The 16,469-nt window shown below is 36.7% G+C and overlaps 1 protein-coding gene across 20 annotated transcripts in view; it reads left to right on the forward strand.

The window, feature by feature from the left end:
- NRXN3 (neurexin 3) overlaps positions 1-16,128 on the forward strand; it is a 1,700,445-nt gene extending 1,684,317 nt beyond the window's left edge. For 8 of the 20 annotated variants that reach the window (XM_073011205.1, XM_073011206.1, XM_073011209.1 and 5 more), the window contains one exon: positions 11,371-16,127. In XM_073011205.1, the coding sequence (XP_072867306.1) occupies positions 11,371-12,296 (926 nt within the window). In that variant the 3' untranslated portion in view covers positions 12,297-16,127. Of the gene's footprint in view, positions 1-3,798; positions 4,479-11,370 lie in introns of all 20 variants that reach the window. The other 12 variants (XM_073011214.1, XM_073011222.1, XM_073011221.1 and 9 more) reach the window with 9 other exon arrangements.
- The last annotated feature ends 341 nt before the right edge of the window (positions 16,129-16,469 follow it).

Genomic DNA, 16,469 nt, shown 5'->3' on the forward strand with positions numbered 1-16,469 from the left:
TTCTGAGTATATACCCAAGGGAAAGGAAATTACCATCATGTAGAGATATCTACACTCCATGTTCATTGCAGCATTACTGTACCATATTATGAAACGGGTTCCTTCACCCCTTTTCTGAGCACCCTCCATGTCTACAGAGGAAGTTATGAGGAATAAATGTATATGCAGGGCTCGTTTTGTAATGCTGACAACAGCAGTCCTCACAGCCAGAATTCCATGTTTATGTACAGGGTTCTCTACTTTCATTCTAAGTCAAACTGTGATTCAGAAATGAGCCATCCATCCTCCCAGAAGAATTCCTCCATTCACCCCATAGACACAAAAGTCACAATCTATGAAAATGTTTTTGTATATTTCATAGGAGAAACAGATGCGGAGGCTTAATTCATGCATCCAATGCCAAAAGTCTTCAAAATCTTCATTAGTTATTTGTTATTCCAACTTTTTTCTCAGCCCTCCTGGTTTGTAATTTTTTAAATCTTTACACAGTGTTGCACTAAGACTGTTGAGATGGTTCCCTCTGCCTTCATCTCTCTAGTATTCTCCCTGAGAAGTTTAAAATATATAATGTTATGCAAAGTAATTCACTGGGGCCTTCCTCTTGGGCCTCACCTCTATACACTGAAGACAATGCCTTCTAGCAAGGAGGACCCATGCTTCCGGAGAGGAGGGCTTGCAACTGGAGTAACTTGAGTATGTCTTTGGGATTCTTGAGCTCAACCCCAAGCAGTTCAGAAACATTTCTTTGAAACAATTTCCCAAGATGAATTCTAACAACTGTAATATGGCATTTGGCATTTTAAAATTTTTGATTTTACATTTTGACAGGGCTATTAGGACATGGTGAGATAAAAATGGATGTATCAAAATATACTGTTTCAAATCAAATTATTGTATTATTTGTTCTCAGTGACAAACATAACCCAAACACGTTCTTAATACCCAGAGTAAAGGCATAGCCACAAAATCAGGCAGTTATTAATACAAACCTAGTGTAGATAGTTAATGAAAGATGAAAATGAAGTTGTGACCTGATTATGAACTACTATTAGCAAGCAATGTCATTTTGTATCTTAGAGACCAAACAAGGTTTATGTATGTGAACTAATGGTTGACTTATACAGTAAAGATATACATGCATTATATTCAGGCTTTGTTGGCTTCATTTGAAACTACAGCTTCCATGGGTTTAAAAAATACACATATTATTTACAAGGTGACAACCCTAAATTTTCATATATTCGATTGTTCAGACCAGTGATTTCTAGAATGTAAGTGGTGTCCTACTTGTAAGAGTTTCAAAACAGGCAATTTTGGAATAGGTAAATTACTCAGTAGAAGGCTTAGAGAACCCAAATTGCTGATGTATCTTTTTCAAAATGCCTCTTATTATCTAAGAGAATGCGTGTACTGCAAGTATCTTATTCTTTAAGTCTCACACTTAGACTGCTTATGTTTCCTACTTTTAAAAATTGTAGAACTTTGTTCTACAGATGTCATTTGATGCCTTTTGAGACCGACCATATATGCATTTATACAATCTTAATTCAATGTTAAAAGTATAATTAGTCCAAAAAAAAAATGAACTAAATGGCAACAAGGGTTTTTCTTTTTCTATATTATTAAATTTTTTTTCCTCCATCTATAACTTTCCAGCTGCTCTTTGTGAAGTTCCCAGAATAATGATTAACATTATTAAACCAGAGACTAAAAATCTTGGTACGGACTGACCCATGGGGACACATTGCTATAATTTCTTTAAAGTAAAATAATAAAAGGGGCATCCCATAGTGGGCAAAAGTCGAACTCATCCTCAAAATTTACTCTATTTGTCAAAGTCACCTGAAAGAGTTCTTAGGCGTGGTTGGAATTGGCTGTCAGAACCAGGTGCTCTCAAGTGTCTTGCCTTTGTGGTTCGCCTACCTGGGTTTCCCAGTCCTTGGTTGAACATTAATGTTCTTAATAAGATATAATACTGAATATAACTCTAGTGATCTCTTCCAGTGGAGGCTGAGGCCATTTCTAAAAATTCCTTCCCTCTATTCCTTGTACAGTATCTACCTCTCTGTGTGCATGCATGTGAGAGGCATAGTTTTCCCTCAATGTACTTCAAATAAACCTTATTGGCATAGTTTTCCTCAAAGCACTTCCAGTAAACTTTATCCATGATTGTCCTGTAGTTTACAGACACTGATATTGTATTCTTTGGAGTGAAGAGGGGTTTTGCCACTCTTACAAAAAAAAAAAAAAAAAAAAAAATTGGCTATTCCTCCATTTATCAGGCTCATTTTATTAACATTCTACTGTCATCATTGTGCCCTGTCACTTTGACTAAGCCCAGGAACCCTCCCACAGAGCAATGTTAATTTTAACCTCTCTATGCCTTATAAAATATGCCTTCTAAAGGCTATGAATAAATTTGGGATAAATTTCCTGAAGCAGAACTCATGAACCCATATGTATTTTGATTCCAATTCCTGTCAATACAGGTTCTAGTTCAACTCCTCTGCCCCCGACCCCACACACACACACCTCTCACATGCTTTCCTTCTAATTGGCAGGAAGCCTTCAGATGTCCTTCACCCCTACTGGAAAGGCATGAAACAAAACCCAGTACTTTCCTCCTACCCCTAAATTGGTTTTGTCTTGCTGACCCCCTAATCCTAGCTTGCTGTTCTGTTTTTCTATTTTCCCCTAAATGCAACTTACTTTAAGCATGTGTTAACTGGATTAACATTCCTACAATTGAAGGATAATAAATGATAACCCATTTGTCAGTCTAGCTACTTTCTTCTCTTTTAAATGTCTACTTACGACGTACATCCAGACTGCACGCCCTTTTTATTTTTTCAAAGCAAAGCCAAAAATAAAGAAAATGTAAAATTAGGTTTTAAAGAAAATGCACAATCTATTTTTAATTTTGGCTCTCACAAAAAGGGGAATTAACAAGCCAAAAAAGCAAAGCAAAAAAACGTGTCCCCTGACTGCTCTGTCTGTGCCTTTCAAGCCTGTGCGTCTGGTTGTTCATCTCTGAAAGTGTGTGAAATATTTTTTTTCTTTAAACTTTTTGGTTTTTTTCTCCCTTCTTGTTTGGGAATTAAGTGCTTTTTATATTATATATATCTATATATATATATATATATCAATGTGTTTCTTTTAATTGCTAGATCTTTATCTTAGATTTGATTTTATCTAAAATTATGAGAAAAAAGTTATGAATTGTTTTCTGCAATTTTTCCCCACTCCCTCTTTAAATGTGGAACAACTTCAGCTGCAGAATCCTCACATCCACATGTTTCAAATTAGCCTGGTCTTCTTGCCAATTGTGTGCAACATGGGTGGCGTAAGGAAGACAGATGATGTTATCTGGAAAATACCATTTCTCTATAGAGATGTAATTAGCAACCCAGTGCATGGGCCCCCTGCTTAGTATTGCCTCTCAATCACCTCTGTAGATTTCTAAACCTCCCCAAATCTAGATGTGGCTGTGTGGCTGCCGATGAAGTTGTTCAACTTGAATGCATAAATCTAGTCTTCTTGTTTTTGCTTTAAACTTTTTGATCATGACTACTAGTATTTTATGTATTTTGGCTATTTTTAGTAGGAAAAAAGTTTAACTGTTTTTATTATTTGAAAATCTTTAATGAAACTGTAATAATTTTTGGAGTAATTGCATGTTGAAGAAGTTGCAGCTTAGGGTGTGTGAGATTGTCAGTGTTAGAGTTCTGTTCTTTATCTCCATAGATGGGCATGTGTAGGCTCATTTGTTTTTGTATATTGCCCATCCCTTCCTTACAGCCAGAAGCTCTAATGCAGCTAGATCACTCCGTGCCGCCCTTACATGGACATGGCGACTCACTTACACATTTACTCCTATCATCTTCATCTCCTGTGTAGTTCACTCATAGATATGACCCTCCCCTTCCTGCATCTTTCCTTCCCATACTCCCCCTTTCTTTAGCATTGTTAAAATTTATGTGCTGTCATCCATCTCCCTAAATTAAAGAAAGCCTAAAATTTGTCAAAAAGACAAAAAAAATTAAGTATATATCTGAAAACCTATAAATGCAGAAATTCATTCAAAACCCATTAGATTCATAGAATTTTTTTTGAAAGGCAAATTATAAAAGGAAACAGGTTTTTTGTTTGGTTTTTCAATCATAGCAATCGGAATTATTTTAAATTCAAAAATTGATGCCCTCCCAAACCCCCCAAAGTAAAAATTTGTTCAAGTGCAGATTTTTTTTTTCTTTTTATGTTATGTGGTGTGGATGTATGTGTTGTTGCCTCCCTGTATCATCCTCTGTTGTAAATTATATTTGAAAAATTAGACATTTTGCTCAAAAGTTTTTAAGAAATGACAACAAAAAAGCAAGTTACAAGAATGTGGCAATTCTATTTGTCCAAGAGCATTCTTACACAACTTTCTTTTGTAAATTTTTCTTTCATGCCAAAAAACATGCGGGCAATTTGTTGATGTAAGTTGACTATCAATTAATACAGTATGCTTTTTTAGTTTCAATTATTTTGCCTATATGGAAATGATTTCTTTTTTTTTTTTTCCCAGAACAGCCTCTATTTTTTAATTTGCTTTTACTTTTCTTTCTGTTCTTATTATATTGTGAATGCCTCAACGTTATTTGCTCTCCTTCTCCCAGCTTACTTTGGCTATGAAGTTGATTTTATTTTCTACTGTATAATTTTGAAGACTATATTATATTTTTATTTCATTTGTGTCTATTTGCTGAATTTTCACTGTTATGTTTTGTGCTGAATTGCTTCTAATAATCAATGTGAATTCTACTGTCAGTAGAAGGGGGTTAAAACATTATCCTTACCTCCCAAAGAAAGCCTGGCCTCTTTGCCTGAACTTTTTCACCACCATTTTAAAGTCTTGAAAGTAGTGGTAGGCTCTATTTGGCATCTTAAAATTGTTTACAGCCCGTGGGAGGCCTGTACCCCAGAAGAAAATGAGTTGACTTAGCTCCAAGTAGTAACAGTGGTAATTGCATTCTTTTAAAAGTCCTTAAAAAGCATTTAGGAAATTAGTTATTTTCCTTCAGCAAAGGGGAAAATAAGGTACTCTCAAGTGACTATGGTAGAGTTTGGCTATCCAGTATTATACTCTCACCTTTGCTTCAGGCTACAAAATCAATTATACTGAAAATGAAGACATCAAGAATCCCGGGTGTTTCGAGTATTGTTCTGTGATACTGACGCCTTCCAGTGTATGGAACTAACAACTGATAAAAACACAGACACACACACAGAAGGTGCACACACATTCTCTCTCTCCCTCTTTCCTTTGTCTTTTCTCCTTTTCCCTGTTTCATTTCTCTCAAGGATTTAATCAGGTAAGCTTTCAGGGATCTTAAGATTCTACCAAGAAGAAAACATGATGATTTTCATACCTAAAGTTTTACATAGAAAATATTTCAGGTAGGTACTATCATCGTGTAACTACAGGCTAAGAATATTCCTTCACCTTAAGATTATTTGGACCAATGCTGCCTTATGCGCTTCAACATACATAAGATTGGTAAGAAGCACTATATAATTTTTTAGTCAAGAAGTTACTTGTTTTGCTTTATAGATATTTGTGTTATTTGAAACTGTTATAGAAATATCAAACTGAATGGTAGATAAGAGATGTTTCCAAGCCAGCAGCTTAATGCTTGGGCTCTCTCTACCTCAGTTTATGTGATTTTGTGTTGTTTGACATGCTGATAATATTTTAGGTCTAAAACTTAGAACTTCCTACATGGGATGTTGTTTTATCTTGTTGCTTGTTAGAATACTTTCTTTCTATGAAAAAGATATCCAAAGGTAAATTTAATAAAAGGTTATTTAAAAAAAATACCAGCTCTTTGAATTATTCCTTATATTCTATTTAAAATAGCCTCAATAATCTAGATCCTATATAATTCTACTTCTACTTTAGCATGAAGCCACTAAATAAAAAGGGTTTGAAGAAGGTGATTATTTGAGTATGTACAGCTCAAATACATTAGTAGAAATAACAACATTAGTACCTAGCATTCCTGAATAGCAGTAGGTACTGTGCTAACCACGTAACATATTTAAAAAGTACTTGATATGCATTATTTTAATATTTGCATTGATGGTTTGAGGTAGAGTATTTTATTATTCTCATTTTCCATAGAGTTTAAGAAATTTGACCAAATTCCTAGCGCCAGTGGGAACTCCTACAGAGTTCTAATGCTGAGAGTCAGAGTTACTTCAGAGGCAAAGCTGTTAATCAATAAGCAAATGAAACACTCCACTTGACATTTCATGTTTTATAATATATAATGATATCAAAGGGCTGTGGCCCATCTTATTGTTGAATAATATAATCTGTAGCCTTTCAAAATCAAACCTATTTCAGAAAAACCCTTTGCTGGGGTGGAAGGGTAGTGGGGAAGGCAGGGAGAACGCCCTATCTAGAAATTCTCATCCTGTTGAAATATAAGTTAAGCCCCTTTGAGACACCTGTTTTTCTACTGTCTTCTCCCCAGGTACTTGCCCTGTTTGTCCATGACTATTTTTTCTGAAGGTTGATGGAGGGCAATTTCATGGTTACAAGCTTTATGATATTTATGTGTTACAAGTACACATTTCCATGTCACCAAAGAGCTAAATATCTTTGAAAAATTAATTTTTGGGGGGGAAAGAATGGTTTCTCCCATTATGTGAATTTTCAAGCAGAAAATTAGGATAATGCAAATAAGAGATGAGGTGAAATACCAAAATATATATAACAAGAATTCAAGGAATTCGAGCATGGTGTCCTGTCCCAGAGTCTCACTGTTCAGGTATTTTCGTGAACTCTCAAAACCCACATATCTCCAGAGAGGCAAGGGTTGAAACTTCATGCTTGTTTTTTGTTGTTGTTGCTTTTTGTTCTTTTTATTTTTTTTTTTTCAAAGATAACCCACTACATTCACTATCACCCACAACATTCTCACAGTTCAAAAGAGTTCTATTAAATTTTTTACACATTGTCTTTTTTGATGGAAGGGAGCCCCTTTTGCTGGACATCAGCCCTAGAGGCATGAATTATATATCTACAAATACACTCAAAAAGCAAAAAAGCTGAGATGCCTTCAGGGCTCAAATAGACCTTTTATATCTCTAATGATCTCTCTAGTTTAAAGTAAAGCACAATCCTGCTAAAAAGGGGTATGTATGCCTGATTTTAAAATGCTAACTCTAAGGAATACAGATAGTTTTTATCCCAAACTAAAGAAAAATTCTGGCGATGGCATAGGAAATTAGGATTTTGATGGATTACAGGTTTTGTATTTCTCTGCCCATAACCTTTTATGACTTTGGGTTTTTTACTTCCATGAATACTTTTTTAGACATAGACACCTAGTTGATCACTGACTTCATGGTCTCTGGGAAGTAAAGAAAATAGTATCAGCCACTTGAACATTTCTCAGGGTAGTCACTTTTGATTAAAATAGACAAGAAGGCTTGAATAGCTTCCCACCAAACTTTTTTTTTTTTTTTTTTTTTGAGGTTGAGTCTCGCTCTGTCGCCCAGGCTGGGGTGCAGTGGCGCAATCTCGGCTCACTGCAAGCTCCGCCTCCCGGATTCACGCCATTCTCCTGCCTCAGCCTCCCGAGTAGATGGGACTACAGGTGCCCGCCACCTCGCCCGGCTAATTTTTTTGTATTTTTAGTAGAGACGGGGTTTCACTGTGTTAGCCAGGATGGTCTCGATCTCCTGACCTCGTGATCCGCCTGCTTCGGACTCCCAAAGTGCTGGGGTTACAGGCGTGAGCCACTGCATCCAGCCAAACTAAGTTATTTCTATTAAGGATCTAATAGTAGGAGAAATACATCACTTTCTCCTCTCAAATGAGGTGTGCCTTTGATCTCCCCAGGACCCTATTATTGTCTGCAATCTTAAACATGGAATTTAGTTTTAAAATTAATTACACCAACAGACACTTGTCCCAGGCATCTTTCATGTTTACAGTTGTCTAAAATTTTCTACCTATTTTCATTAGAATTCCTATTTGTCAAAAGGACTCCTCTGTATCCCAGTGGACTTCATTTTAAACTAAAGGCAATCTTCCCACTTCTTGAGAAGCCAGGAAAGAGGGGTTAAGAAAGCTTCTACCACTTCCTTGTCTAAAAATCAGCATGATTTCGGCTCAGGTTTTCCCAACAGAGGGTATCATTTATCATTTTTATTGCTGCTACCGAGATTAGTAACAAAATGGCAAAGAAAACTAGAGATCAGTAGTTCTGAAAGATTTTGTTTTCTAAACTCTGAAATAGCATACCCATCATTTTGGTTCTAAAGCTCTTATCATTTCACTTTGGGACTCACCAGGCTTTTAGAAGCTCTTTATAAATTAACAAGCTTCAGAACCCTCTTACTATACAGTTAAAATAAAAAATGTGGTTACTCTTTTTTTTTTTTTTTTTTAATCTAAGATACTTGCATTAAATGTTAAATGAGAGGGAGATAGCAAAGGAAAGTTAGTTTTTTTAAATCTAAGATACTTGCATTAGTGTGTTAAATGAGAGGGAGATAGCAAAGGAAAGTTAAGTAATTCAACTGCAGAGTGAACAGTTTGTAGATTTTGAAACAAGTACACTGGAAGCTTTAGCTAGTATTAAGAAAAAAAAAAAAAAAAACAGAAAAACAAAAAGGCAAATTTAAGATTCCAGTTGGGTGTCACAGATGGTACACTAAAATTGCAAATGAATGCCACTCTGTAATCATGAAGACGGTGATCTTAATCCCACTTAAAGGGACACTAGCCTCTTACCCAACAGTTTGCCTTTATATTTAAACTGTTTGTACCGGGCCTTTGCTTCCTAAGATATCAGTTATTCCTTGTCCTTTAACCTAGTTTCCTCTTTGCTTACTCTACATGGGGTAGATTTGTCATTGCCATAAGGAACAAATGACTACGTGTTTGTGCCAGAAAAGAACACACATGTTAAACCTTTGTTATAGATAAGTTAAAAAAAAATCCTGTCTTGTCCTCTGAAGGTAAGTAAAATTGTGCCTGAGAAATTCATAAGGAAGCTTTAGACAGATTCCACGGGCCTTCACTTCCTCTCTCTTATCACTGCTCTCCTATTACTCAAACATTGCCCTCTTTCATATATCACCTTAAATCTACCACTTGGGGCCCCCTAGCAGAAGAATAATAAAAAAGTTTGCTCAGAGTTAGTTTTAGGACTGGCTTACCTTTAGGGAACTGCACTCCAAATCCCATTTATAAAAACTAGCAAAAGTGTGTAAATTATGCATTAAATAAGTTGCAAGGCATATGAATTATATATGTTCACAATGTTAAAAAAAAAAAATAGGTGTCTGCTGGTCTAGTACAGCAAGTGTGAATCTTTGGCAAATCTGCAAAGATCATTTTGCTCAATAGTTTCAAACTCTAAGCGCCAGAATAGAGGCTCAGGTTTAGAGCACATTCTATAAGATCATCTTGAGGATCTCAAAAAGGTATTAATTTCATAGTAAAATTATCACATAGGCTAGAGATGACACTACAACATTCTGTTGTCCCTTCCCTTCTAAATGATATACATTATATACTTTATCAGCTCCCTCCCAAACTCAGTTTCTTTCTGCAGAACACAATTGTTATTAGCTAAACAGGGAGAGAATAAAGGCTTCTGACATGGGCACCAGCAGTTTCTCAGTGCTTGAAGGTAGGCATTAGCTTTCTCCTCAGGAAGCCCTTCTCTTAGCACACCTGAAACCTGGACAATTTGGATGCATGGGAAACGTTTCAAGATGCAAGGTGTGGAAAGCTTGCATCTTGAAACATTTCCCGTGCATTCAAAGGGAGAGTTTTAATTCATGAATCAATCTTCATAGGAAAAACCCTGGAAGACTGTATAAACTCCAAGGCTTATTCACTTGGAGTGCCCCTAGAACTCTGGTACTGAATCACCTCCTTGTCTGGCTTTGTTATTGATGAGGTGGGTAACTCAGCTACAGTCCTATCTGTTAAAAGCTATTCAAACACTGACTATACCATCACAGCAAAGTTATTACCAAGTGTAAGAGACACAATACGCAGTAGCAGTTGACAGCTCAGTGGGTCCACTCAGAAAGAGGCCTTCAACAATAACGTCACATTAGTATCTCAACCTTCTAACTAACTGGGCAGGGAAACGTTCGTACCATTCCTGCGAGTGGATTTTTTTAAGTGATAGTGGGAATACATTCTTCTGGAATAAATTCAATTAAGAGACACAAACTGTGACTTCTTAAGATTCTTCCTCTGCTTGTAAAATAACATTATAAAGACACTGAAGAGAGATCAGTTGTCTTGCTGCCATAGATGCATAGCCATCTTGGCCTTACAGCCAGGTAAACAACCACTGCTGCAGAATATTTGTGGCATCCATGATCTGCAAGGCCCTGTGATTTAATGAACTATTCTGAGCTTTCTTTCCCAACTTAGTCTACATGATTCTAAGTGCAATAACGAGGGTTTATGGGTAAACCGATATATTTTTGCCCCACTAGTTAGGAATCACCAATTTAAAAAAACTCACTTTCCTAAGTCAACATTTCTGAGTCTAAAAGTTTCAAGTCATGTATATCTAGGCTGGGTATTTTGAAAACCTAGCTTCCAGCTCACAATATATTGCATATAACATGAAAGTAATGCATACAAATATTAGACTAATGCAAGGCAAGTTGTCATTTAATAATCAGGGGAATTTCTGGAAAAGAATAGTCAAAATGGATTTGTTAGATGAACATTTTTGAATTATTGTAAATCTCTATCACTCAGCTTACAGTAAATAAGGACTGCAATTAATAAGTGTGAAATAAAAGTAAGTAACTTAAGAAAACACAAAGGACACAATCTTTTATGTTTCTTGATCTTGGTCTCAGTAAGATGGTGAATAGGTCATTCTCATCCTCCTGGGAACAAATAAGTAGAATCCCAAGAAGGCAATAAAGAAATCTTAAATACATGTTAATAAATTCATAACTTAAGCACACAATGTGTACAGGTACCCACACATGCCAATTTTGATAGCCAGCCAATATTTCTAACAATGTCACTGAATGTCATCAGCCATTAAGCAGATCCTGGAAAGAACATATATAGTTGAATTCTATCTAAATAATTACTTGAGAGTATCTTTAAAAATCTAAGCCCCTGATCTAGGGATTTCAGGTTTGGGTGGCAAGAGGCATATAGAAGGCTCCAAATCTGCCTAGAATGATTAGACTCCATTCAGAAAAGATCCAGATCATTTTATTATAATTGCTGAGGCATAATCTGTGAACTACACTGGTTGAGAGTAACTACAGTTGTGTTTACAAATATGCTAATTCTGTTTTTCTTTTTCTTTTCCATCCCAGGAGGTGAATTAGTTATCCCTCTTCTTGTAGAAGACCCTTTAGCTACCCCTCCTATTGCTACTCGTGCACCTTCCATTACACTCCCCCCTACCTTTCGCCCCCTCCTCACCATTATTGAGACCACCAAAGATTCCCTGTCCATGACCTCTGAGGCGGGGTTACCTTGCTTGTCGGACCAAGGCAGCGATGGTTGTGATGATGATGGCTTGGTGATATCTGGGTATGGCTCAGGGGAAACCTTTGACTCTAACCTGCCCCCTACTGATGATGAAGATTTTTACACCACCTTCTCCTTGGTAACAGATAAGAGTCTTTCCACTTCAATCTTCGAAGGTGGCTACAAAGCACATGCGCCCAAGTGGGAATCCAAGGACTTTAGACCTAACAAAGTCTCCGAAACTAGTAGGACTACTACCACATCTTTATCCCCTGAGCTGATCCGCTTCACAGCTTCCTCCTCGTCTGGGATGGTGCCCAAATTGCCAGCTGGCAAAATGAATAACCGTGATCTCAAACCCCAGCCTGATATAGTCTTGCTTCCGTTGCCCACTGCCTATGAGCTAGACAGCACCAAACTGAAGAGCCCACTAATTACTTCCCCCATGTTCCGTAATGTGCCCACAGCAAACCCCACGGAGCCGGGAATCAGACGGGTCCCGGGGGCCTCAGAGGTGATCCGGGAGTCGAGCAGCACAACAGGGATGGTCGTCGGCATTGTGGCTGCTGCCGCCCTCTGCATCTTGATCCTCCTGTACGCCATGTACAAGTACAGGAACAGGGACGAGGGGTCCTATCAAGTGGACGAGACGCGGAACTACATCAGCAACTCCGCCCAGAGCAACGGCACGCTCATGAAGGAGAAGCAGCAGAGCTCGAAGAGCGGCCACAAGAAACAGAAAAACAAGGACAGGGAGTACTACGTGTAAACATGCGAACACTGCTCACACGCGAGTTTCACAGTTATTTCTATCCACGCCTATGAATCTTTGGACGGTGAGATCTCACAGATGTCAGAACTGCTGGAACTATGAAATGGGGTATATAACCACGACTCTGGTGGGGAAAACCGTTTTTTAAAGGACACACACACACAGCGATGCATCTCTCTCTGAAGCTCAGCCATGGCTGCAGCAAGGTCCCAGCGGTCGCTGGGAGACAGAAGGTTTTGTGCCCTGCTGTATCATAAAGCACACACTTAGCGCTCTGGAGCCGGACGGTGGCTCCACCACTTCCGCAGGCCTGGAAGCTTCCTTCTCCGCAGGACCTTTTCCTAAAAGGTAGAAGACTTCATGGCTTACTTGTTCCATAACTCCAAGTGAGTCTGTAATGATGTTTGTGAAGCTTGACTGTAACCATGTTTTTTCGGTTTAATTATGTAAAAAACAAAACTACAACAACAACAAAAAAAGAAAAAAGTAAAAAAAAACAAAAACAAAAAAAACCACCAAAAAACAAAAACAAACAAACAAAAAAAACCCACAACCCTTATCTGGTTCTGACCAGTGTGCGTGTAACTTTAAGGTCTGAGGGGAAAAATGGCTTTTGGGTTTTTGTTTATTTTTTTGATAATGACTGGACATCGGAAGAGGAAAAAACTCAAAACAAAAGTGAGAGAGACTATTGCCATATAAACTCAAAAGCTACCATGGTGTTCACTCTACATATCAGGTTATGGTGTCTCTAGAATCTGTTGTTTGTTTCCTATAAGATGCTTTGCTGAACACATAGCAAAATTCATGTGACGGATGATAATATTGATTCAAAAAGCTGGTCCCCCAGGATCTAATTTCAGAATTCACCACCCAAACCCCGAACAGATGGGTTTAGGGCTGGTGTTATCAGAGCTATTGGCTTTACTTAACAATATTGTTCCTGTCCATTCACCCAGCCAAATTGTGTTAAAAAAGAAAGCCCCACAAACTAAAATAGCCTTTCCTAGGGAAGAGGAAGGGGAGGTGGGCTGGATCTGTGACTGATTGAAATGCATGCAAAAAAAAAAAAAAAGACAATATTAAAGTCTGTTAAATTATCAAACCAGACAGTAGGGGAGTTCAACTCGAGATGGAACCACAAAAGGTCACACAAGCCAAACGTCATGCCAGAGTACAAAACACATAGTTCTTTCCCCGCCCCGAACATGACAATGGTTTTCATAGTGGTTTAATTTTGTAGCCTGACATTTATGGATAATTCTGTCCTTCCATTTGCTCACTTCTCCCTTCACCCATCTTTTTTAAAAACAAATAAATAAATGAATAAAGCTGCTGTGACACACACAAAAAAGGAATTTAATAGTATAATATATATATAAATAAATATATATACAGATATATTTATCATGGTATGTTTGATGGGATGACTGACACAGGAAATCTGTTAAAGTCTTGAAGTGGAATGAGAATGTTGTTTTAAAAGAAAATAACAAAACAACAAAAAAGCAAACCTTAAAATGTGAAGAAAGTGTGAATTTTAGTTTTGTCACAGTTAACTGTGTCAAAGAGAATTTAAAAAAAAAAACTTCAGATTTTGTTTACATATTTTACTACATCTTTGCTGGTATAATTCCTTAGCCACCTATGTACATACTGCTTTAAGAACTGTGGTTTTTTTTCCTGTTTATTTCTGTTTGGTTTATATTCTGGTTGTCTTTTTCTTTTTGTAAAGAGGAAACAATGTACAGAAAAACAATAAACTGGTTGTATGGCCATAGCTATCCAAAAAGCAAGAGACAAAGCAAGACAAATATTCACACAAAAATGACGTGTGTCCTCTGGAGGGTTAGAGATAGACAATTTCTTTTGTACAGATGAAAATCAATCAGCTGTTTAGATTTAGAAATCTACTCTTGCTGGTCTTTGTAAGTTGCATGAATATTTGACTTTGAAAAAATATCTTAACGACATGGGGCAAAAAGCGCAATCTAAATGGTAGCCTTTACTAATGTGTATGGAAAGAGGTGTTCCTCATTATCTAATATTTCAATGTGTTAAGAGTTTAATTTTTTTGTTATCATTTTTAAAAGACAGGATTATAAAGAGATATCAAAGCACGATTTTAGATAACCTAAATGGCCCAGCCTATACGAAGTTGATTATATCTCGATGTCTGTAAAAGATTGCTGTTCTTGGAGTCTTGAGGTCTTGTGAACTGATTTCCTGCTTTCTTTCATTTTTTCAATTTGAGTAATAATACATTTGTTATATTCCTTTTAGTGTAAGTTTCTATTTGGACAATTTTATGGGAACATGTGCATTCTCTATGTGAGCTTCTATCATATTCCTGTTTTATTAGCAGAACCTAAAGGAATTTATTTTATGATGTTGTGACATTACTGCTTTTTCTTTTTTCTTTTCTTTTAGTTCATATTTGCATTTTCGTTCAAGGATATGCTTAGCAATAAAATGTTCTTCCCAAAACCTTGTGTGCTGATGCACTTTTATTTTCTTAACATTTGAGAAAATCTCACACTGAAGCTAAGTCATATCTTATTAAAAGCCCAATAAGAGCTAGACCACTTTCATGTGATAGAAAATATTCTAAGCAGTTACTAATTATTACATTCAGTTATCAAAATGGCATATTTATGAGATAATTATCATCTGTTACTTGAGGCATTGTTGTTTAGATTGCTGTGATAGAATAACCAGGAGGGAGTGCATTTTTTCTGAAAAGATGATAGAAACATTGTATTCTGGAAAAGATTATTGGATACTGTGTTTTTTAAAAGCATTTGGTACCTTTTACGTATTTTCTATAAATCAAGCTTAAAACAGTATTTAAAACTATGTTCACATAGTGCCATAAGCACTAGAAAGTCTTAGATGTCTTCTTTCCAAGCCTCCCACCATATTAAAATTTAAAATTAAAAAACAGAATCCAAATCCAAAATTTAAATGAGTGCTTCAATTTTAACAGCTTCTTACTAGAATTTCTGATTACAAGTTGTGTCATACATTCATTGTAGCAGAAATGTCTCATATTTCTGGTTCTCTAAACACAGACTTACTTGGCTAATTGGATAATCCATCTACCCTATGTTCTTCACTGTGATCTAGAAATATAGATTTAACTGAATAGCTGTCCTTTATCCATATGTTGGTTACCAGTTTTCAAAGAGTTAGAATTTAAAAAATATATATTTAGTTAAGCCTGTGCCTTCAAGATAACTTTAGTGGAATGGTTATATTATCGACTATCTTAGGAATCGGGGGGTGGGGAAAGTCAGGTTCAGTGACGTCAAATTATGCAAAGATTTTTTTGATGTTGTTCCTGTCTTCAAAGTTCTGTATTAGATTTTTCTCCCATCATTTTTTGAGATGGAGTCTTGCAGCCTGCAGTGCAGTGGCATGATCTTGGCTCACTGCAACCTCTGCCTCCCAAGCTCAAGCAATTCTCCTGCCTCAGCCTCCTGAGTAGCTGTGACTACAGGCATGGGCCACCACCCCAGATAATTTTTAAATTTATTTTTTATTTTTTTAGTAAGGGTTTCGCCATGTTGGCAAGGCTGGTCTCGAACTCCTGACTTCAAGTGATCCACTCACCTTGGCCTCCCAAAATGCTGGGATTACAGGTGTGAGTCACACCTCCCGGAATCTTTCTAAATCTCACTATTTAATATATAATTCTAGGATTACCTTAAGCATTCACTTTTTCTATAATTCAAGAAACATTTATTGAACACTTACATGCAAGCTAGTCTACTATTGGCTATTGTTACTTTGTTTCAATGAAGGCAGAAAATGGCTAGAAGGATTTTAATCCTTTTTGTCTCTTGTATAAACAGGCCCAGTCTCTCTTTGCCCATATTCAAATTGAAGTTTGATCTTTCTCCAAAAAAAATCCAAGCCCTATGTTCGTCCCAATTGAACTAATACCTTGATTATATAGTTTAAGATCGGTTTGATAATGTCTGTTGAACATTTACTAAATGATTATGGGATATTAAGTTGAGAGCCTTGGGAGCTTATAATCTTGTAAAGATACACAAATAATGATACTACAGTGAATGCAAATAAGCTATCAAAAAGTACAGACTAAGCTATTTGGGAGCTTAGAAGAAATTATGTAAGGGAAGACTTCATAGAAGGGGTGATATGTTT

This window comes from Chlorocebus sabaeus, chromosome 24 (assembly GCF_047675955.1).
Source record: "Chlorocebus sabaeus isolate Y175 chromosome 24, mChlSab1.0.hap1, whole genome shotgun sequence".
Taxonomy (NCBI): Eukaryota; Metazoa; Chordata; class Mammalia; order Primates; family Cercopithecidae; genus Chlorocebus; species Chlorocebus sabaeus.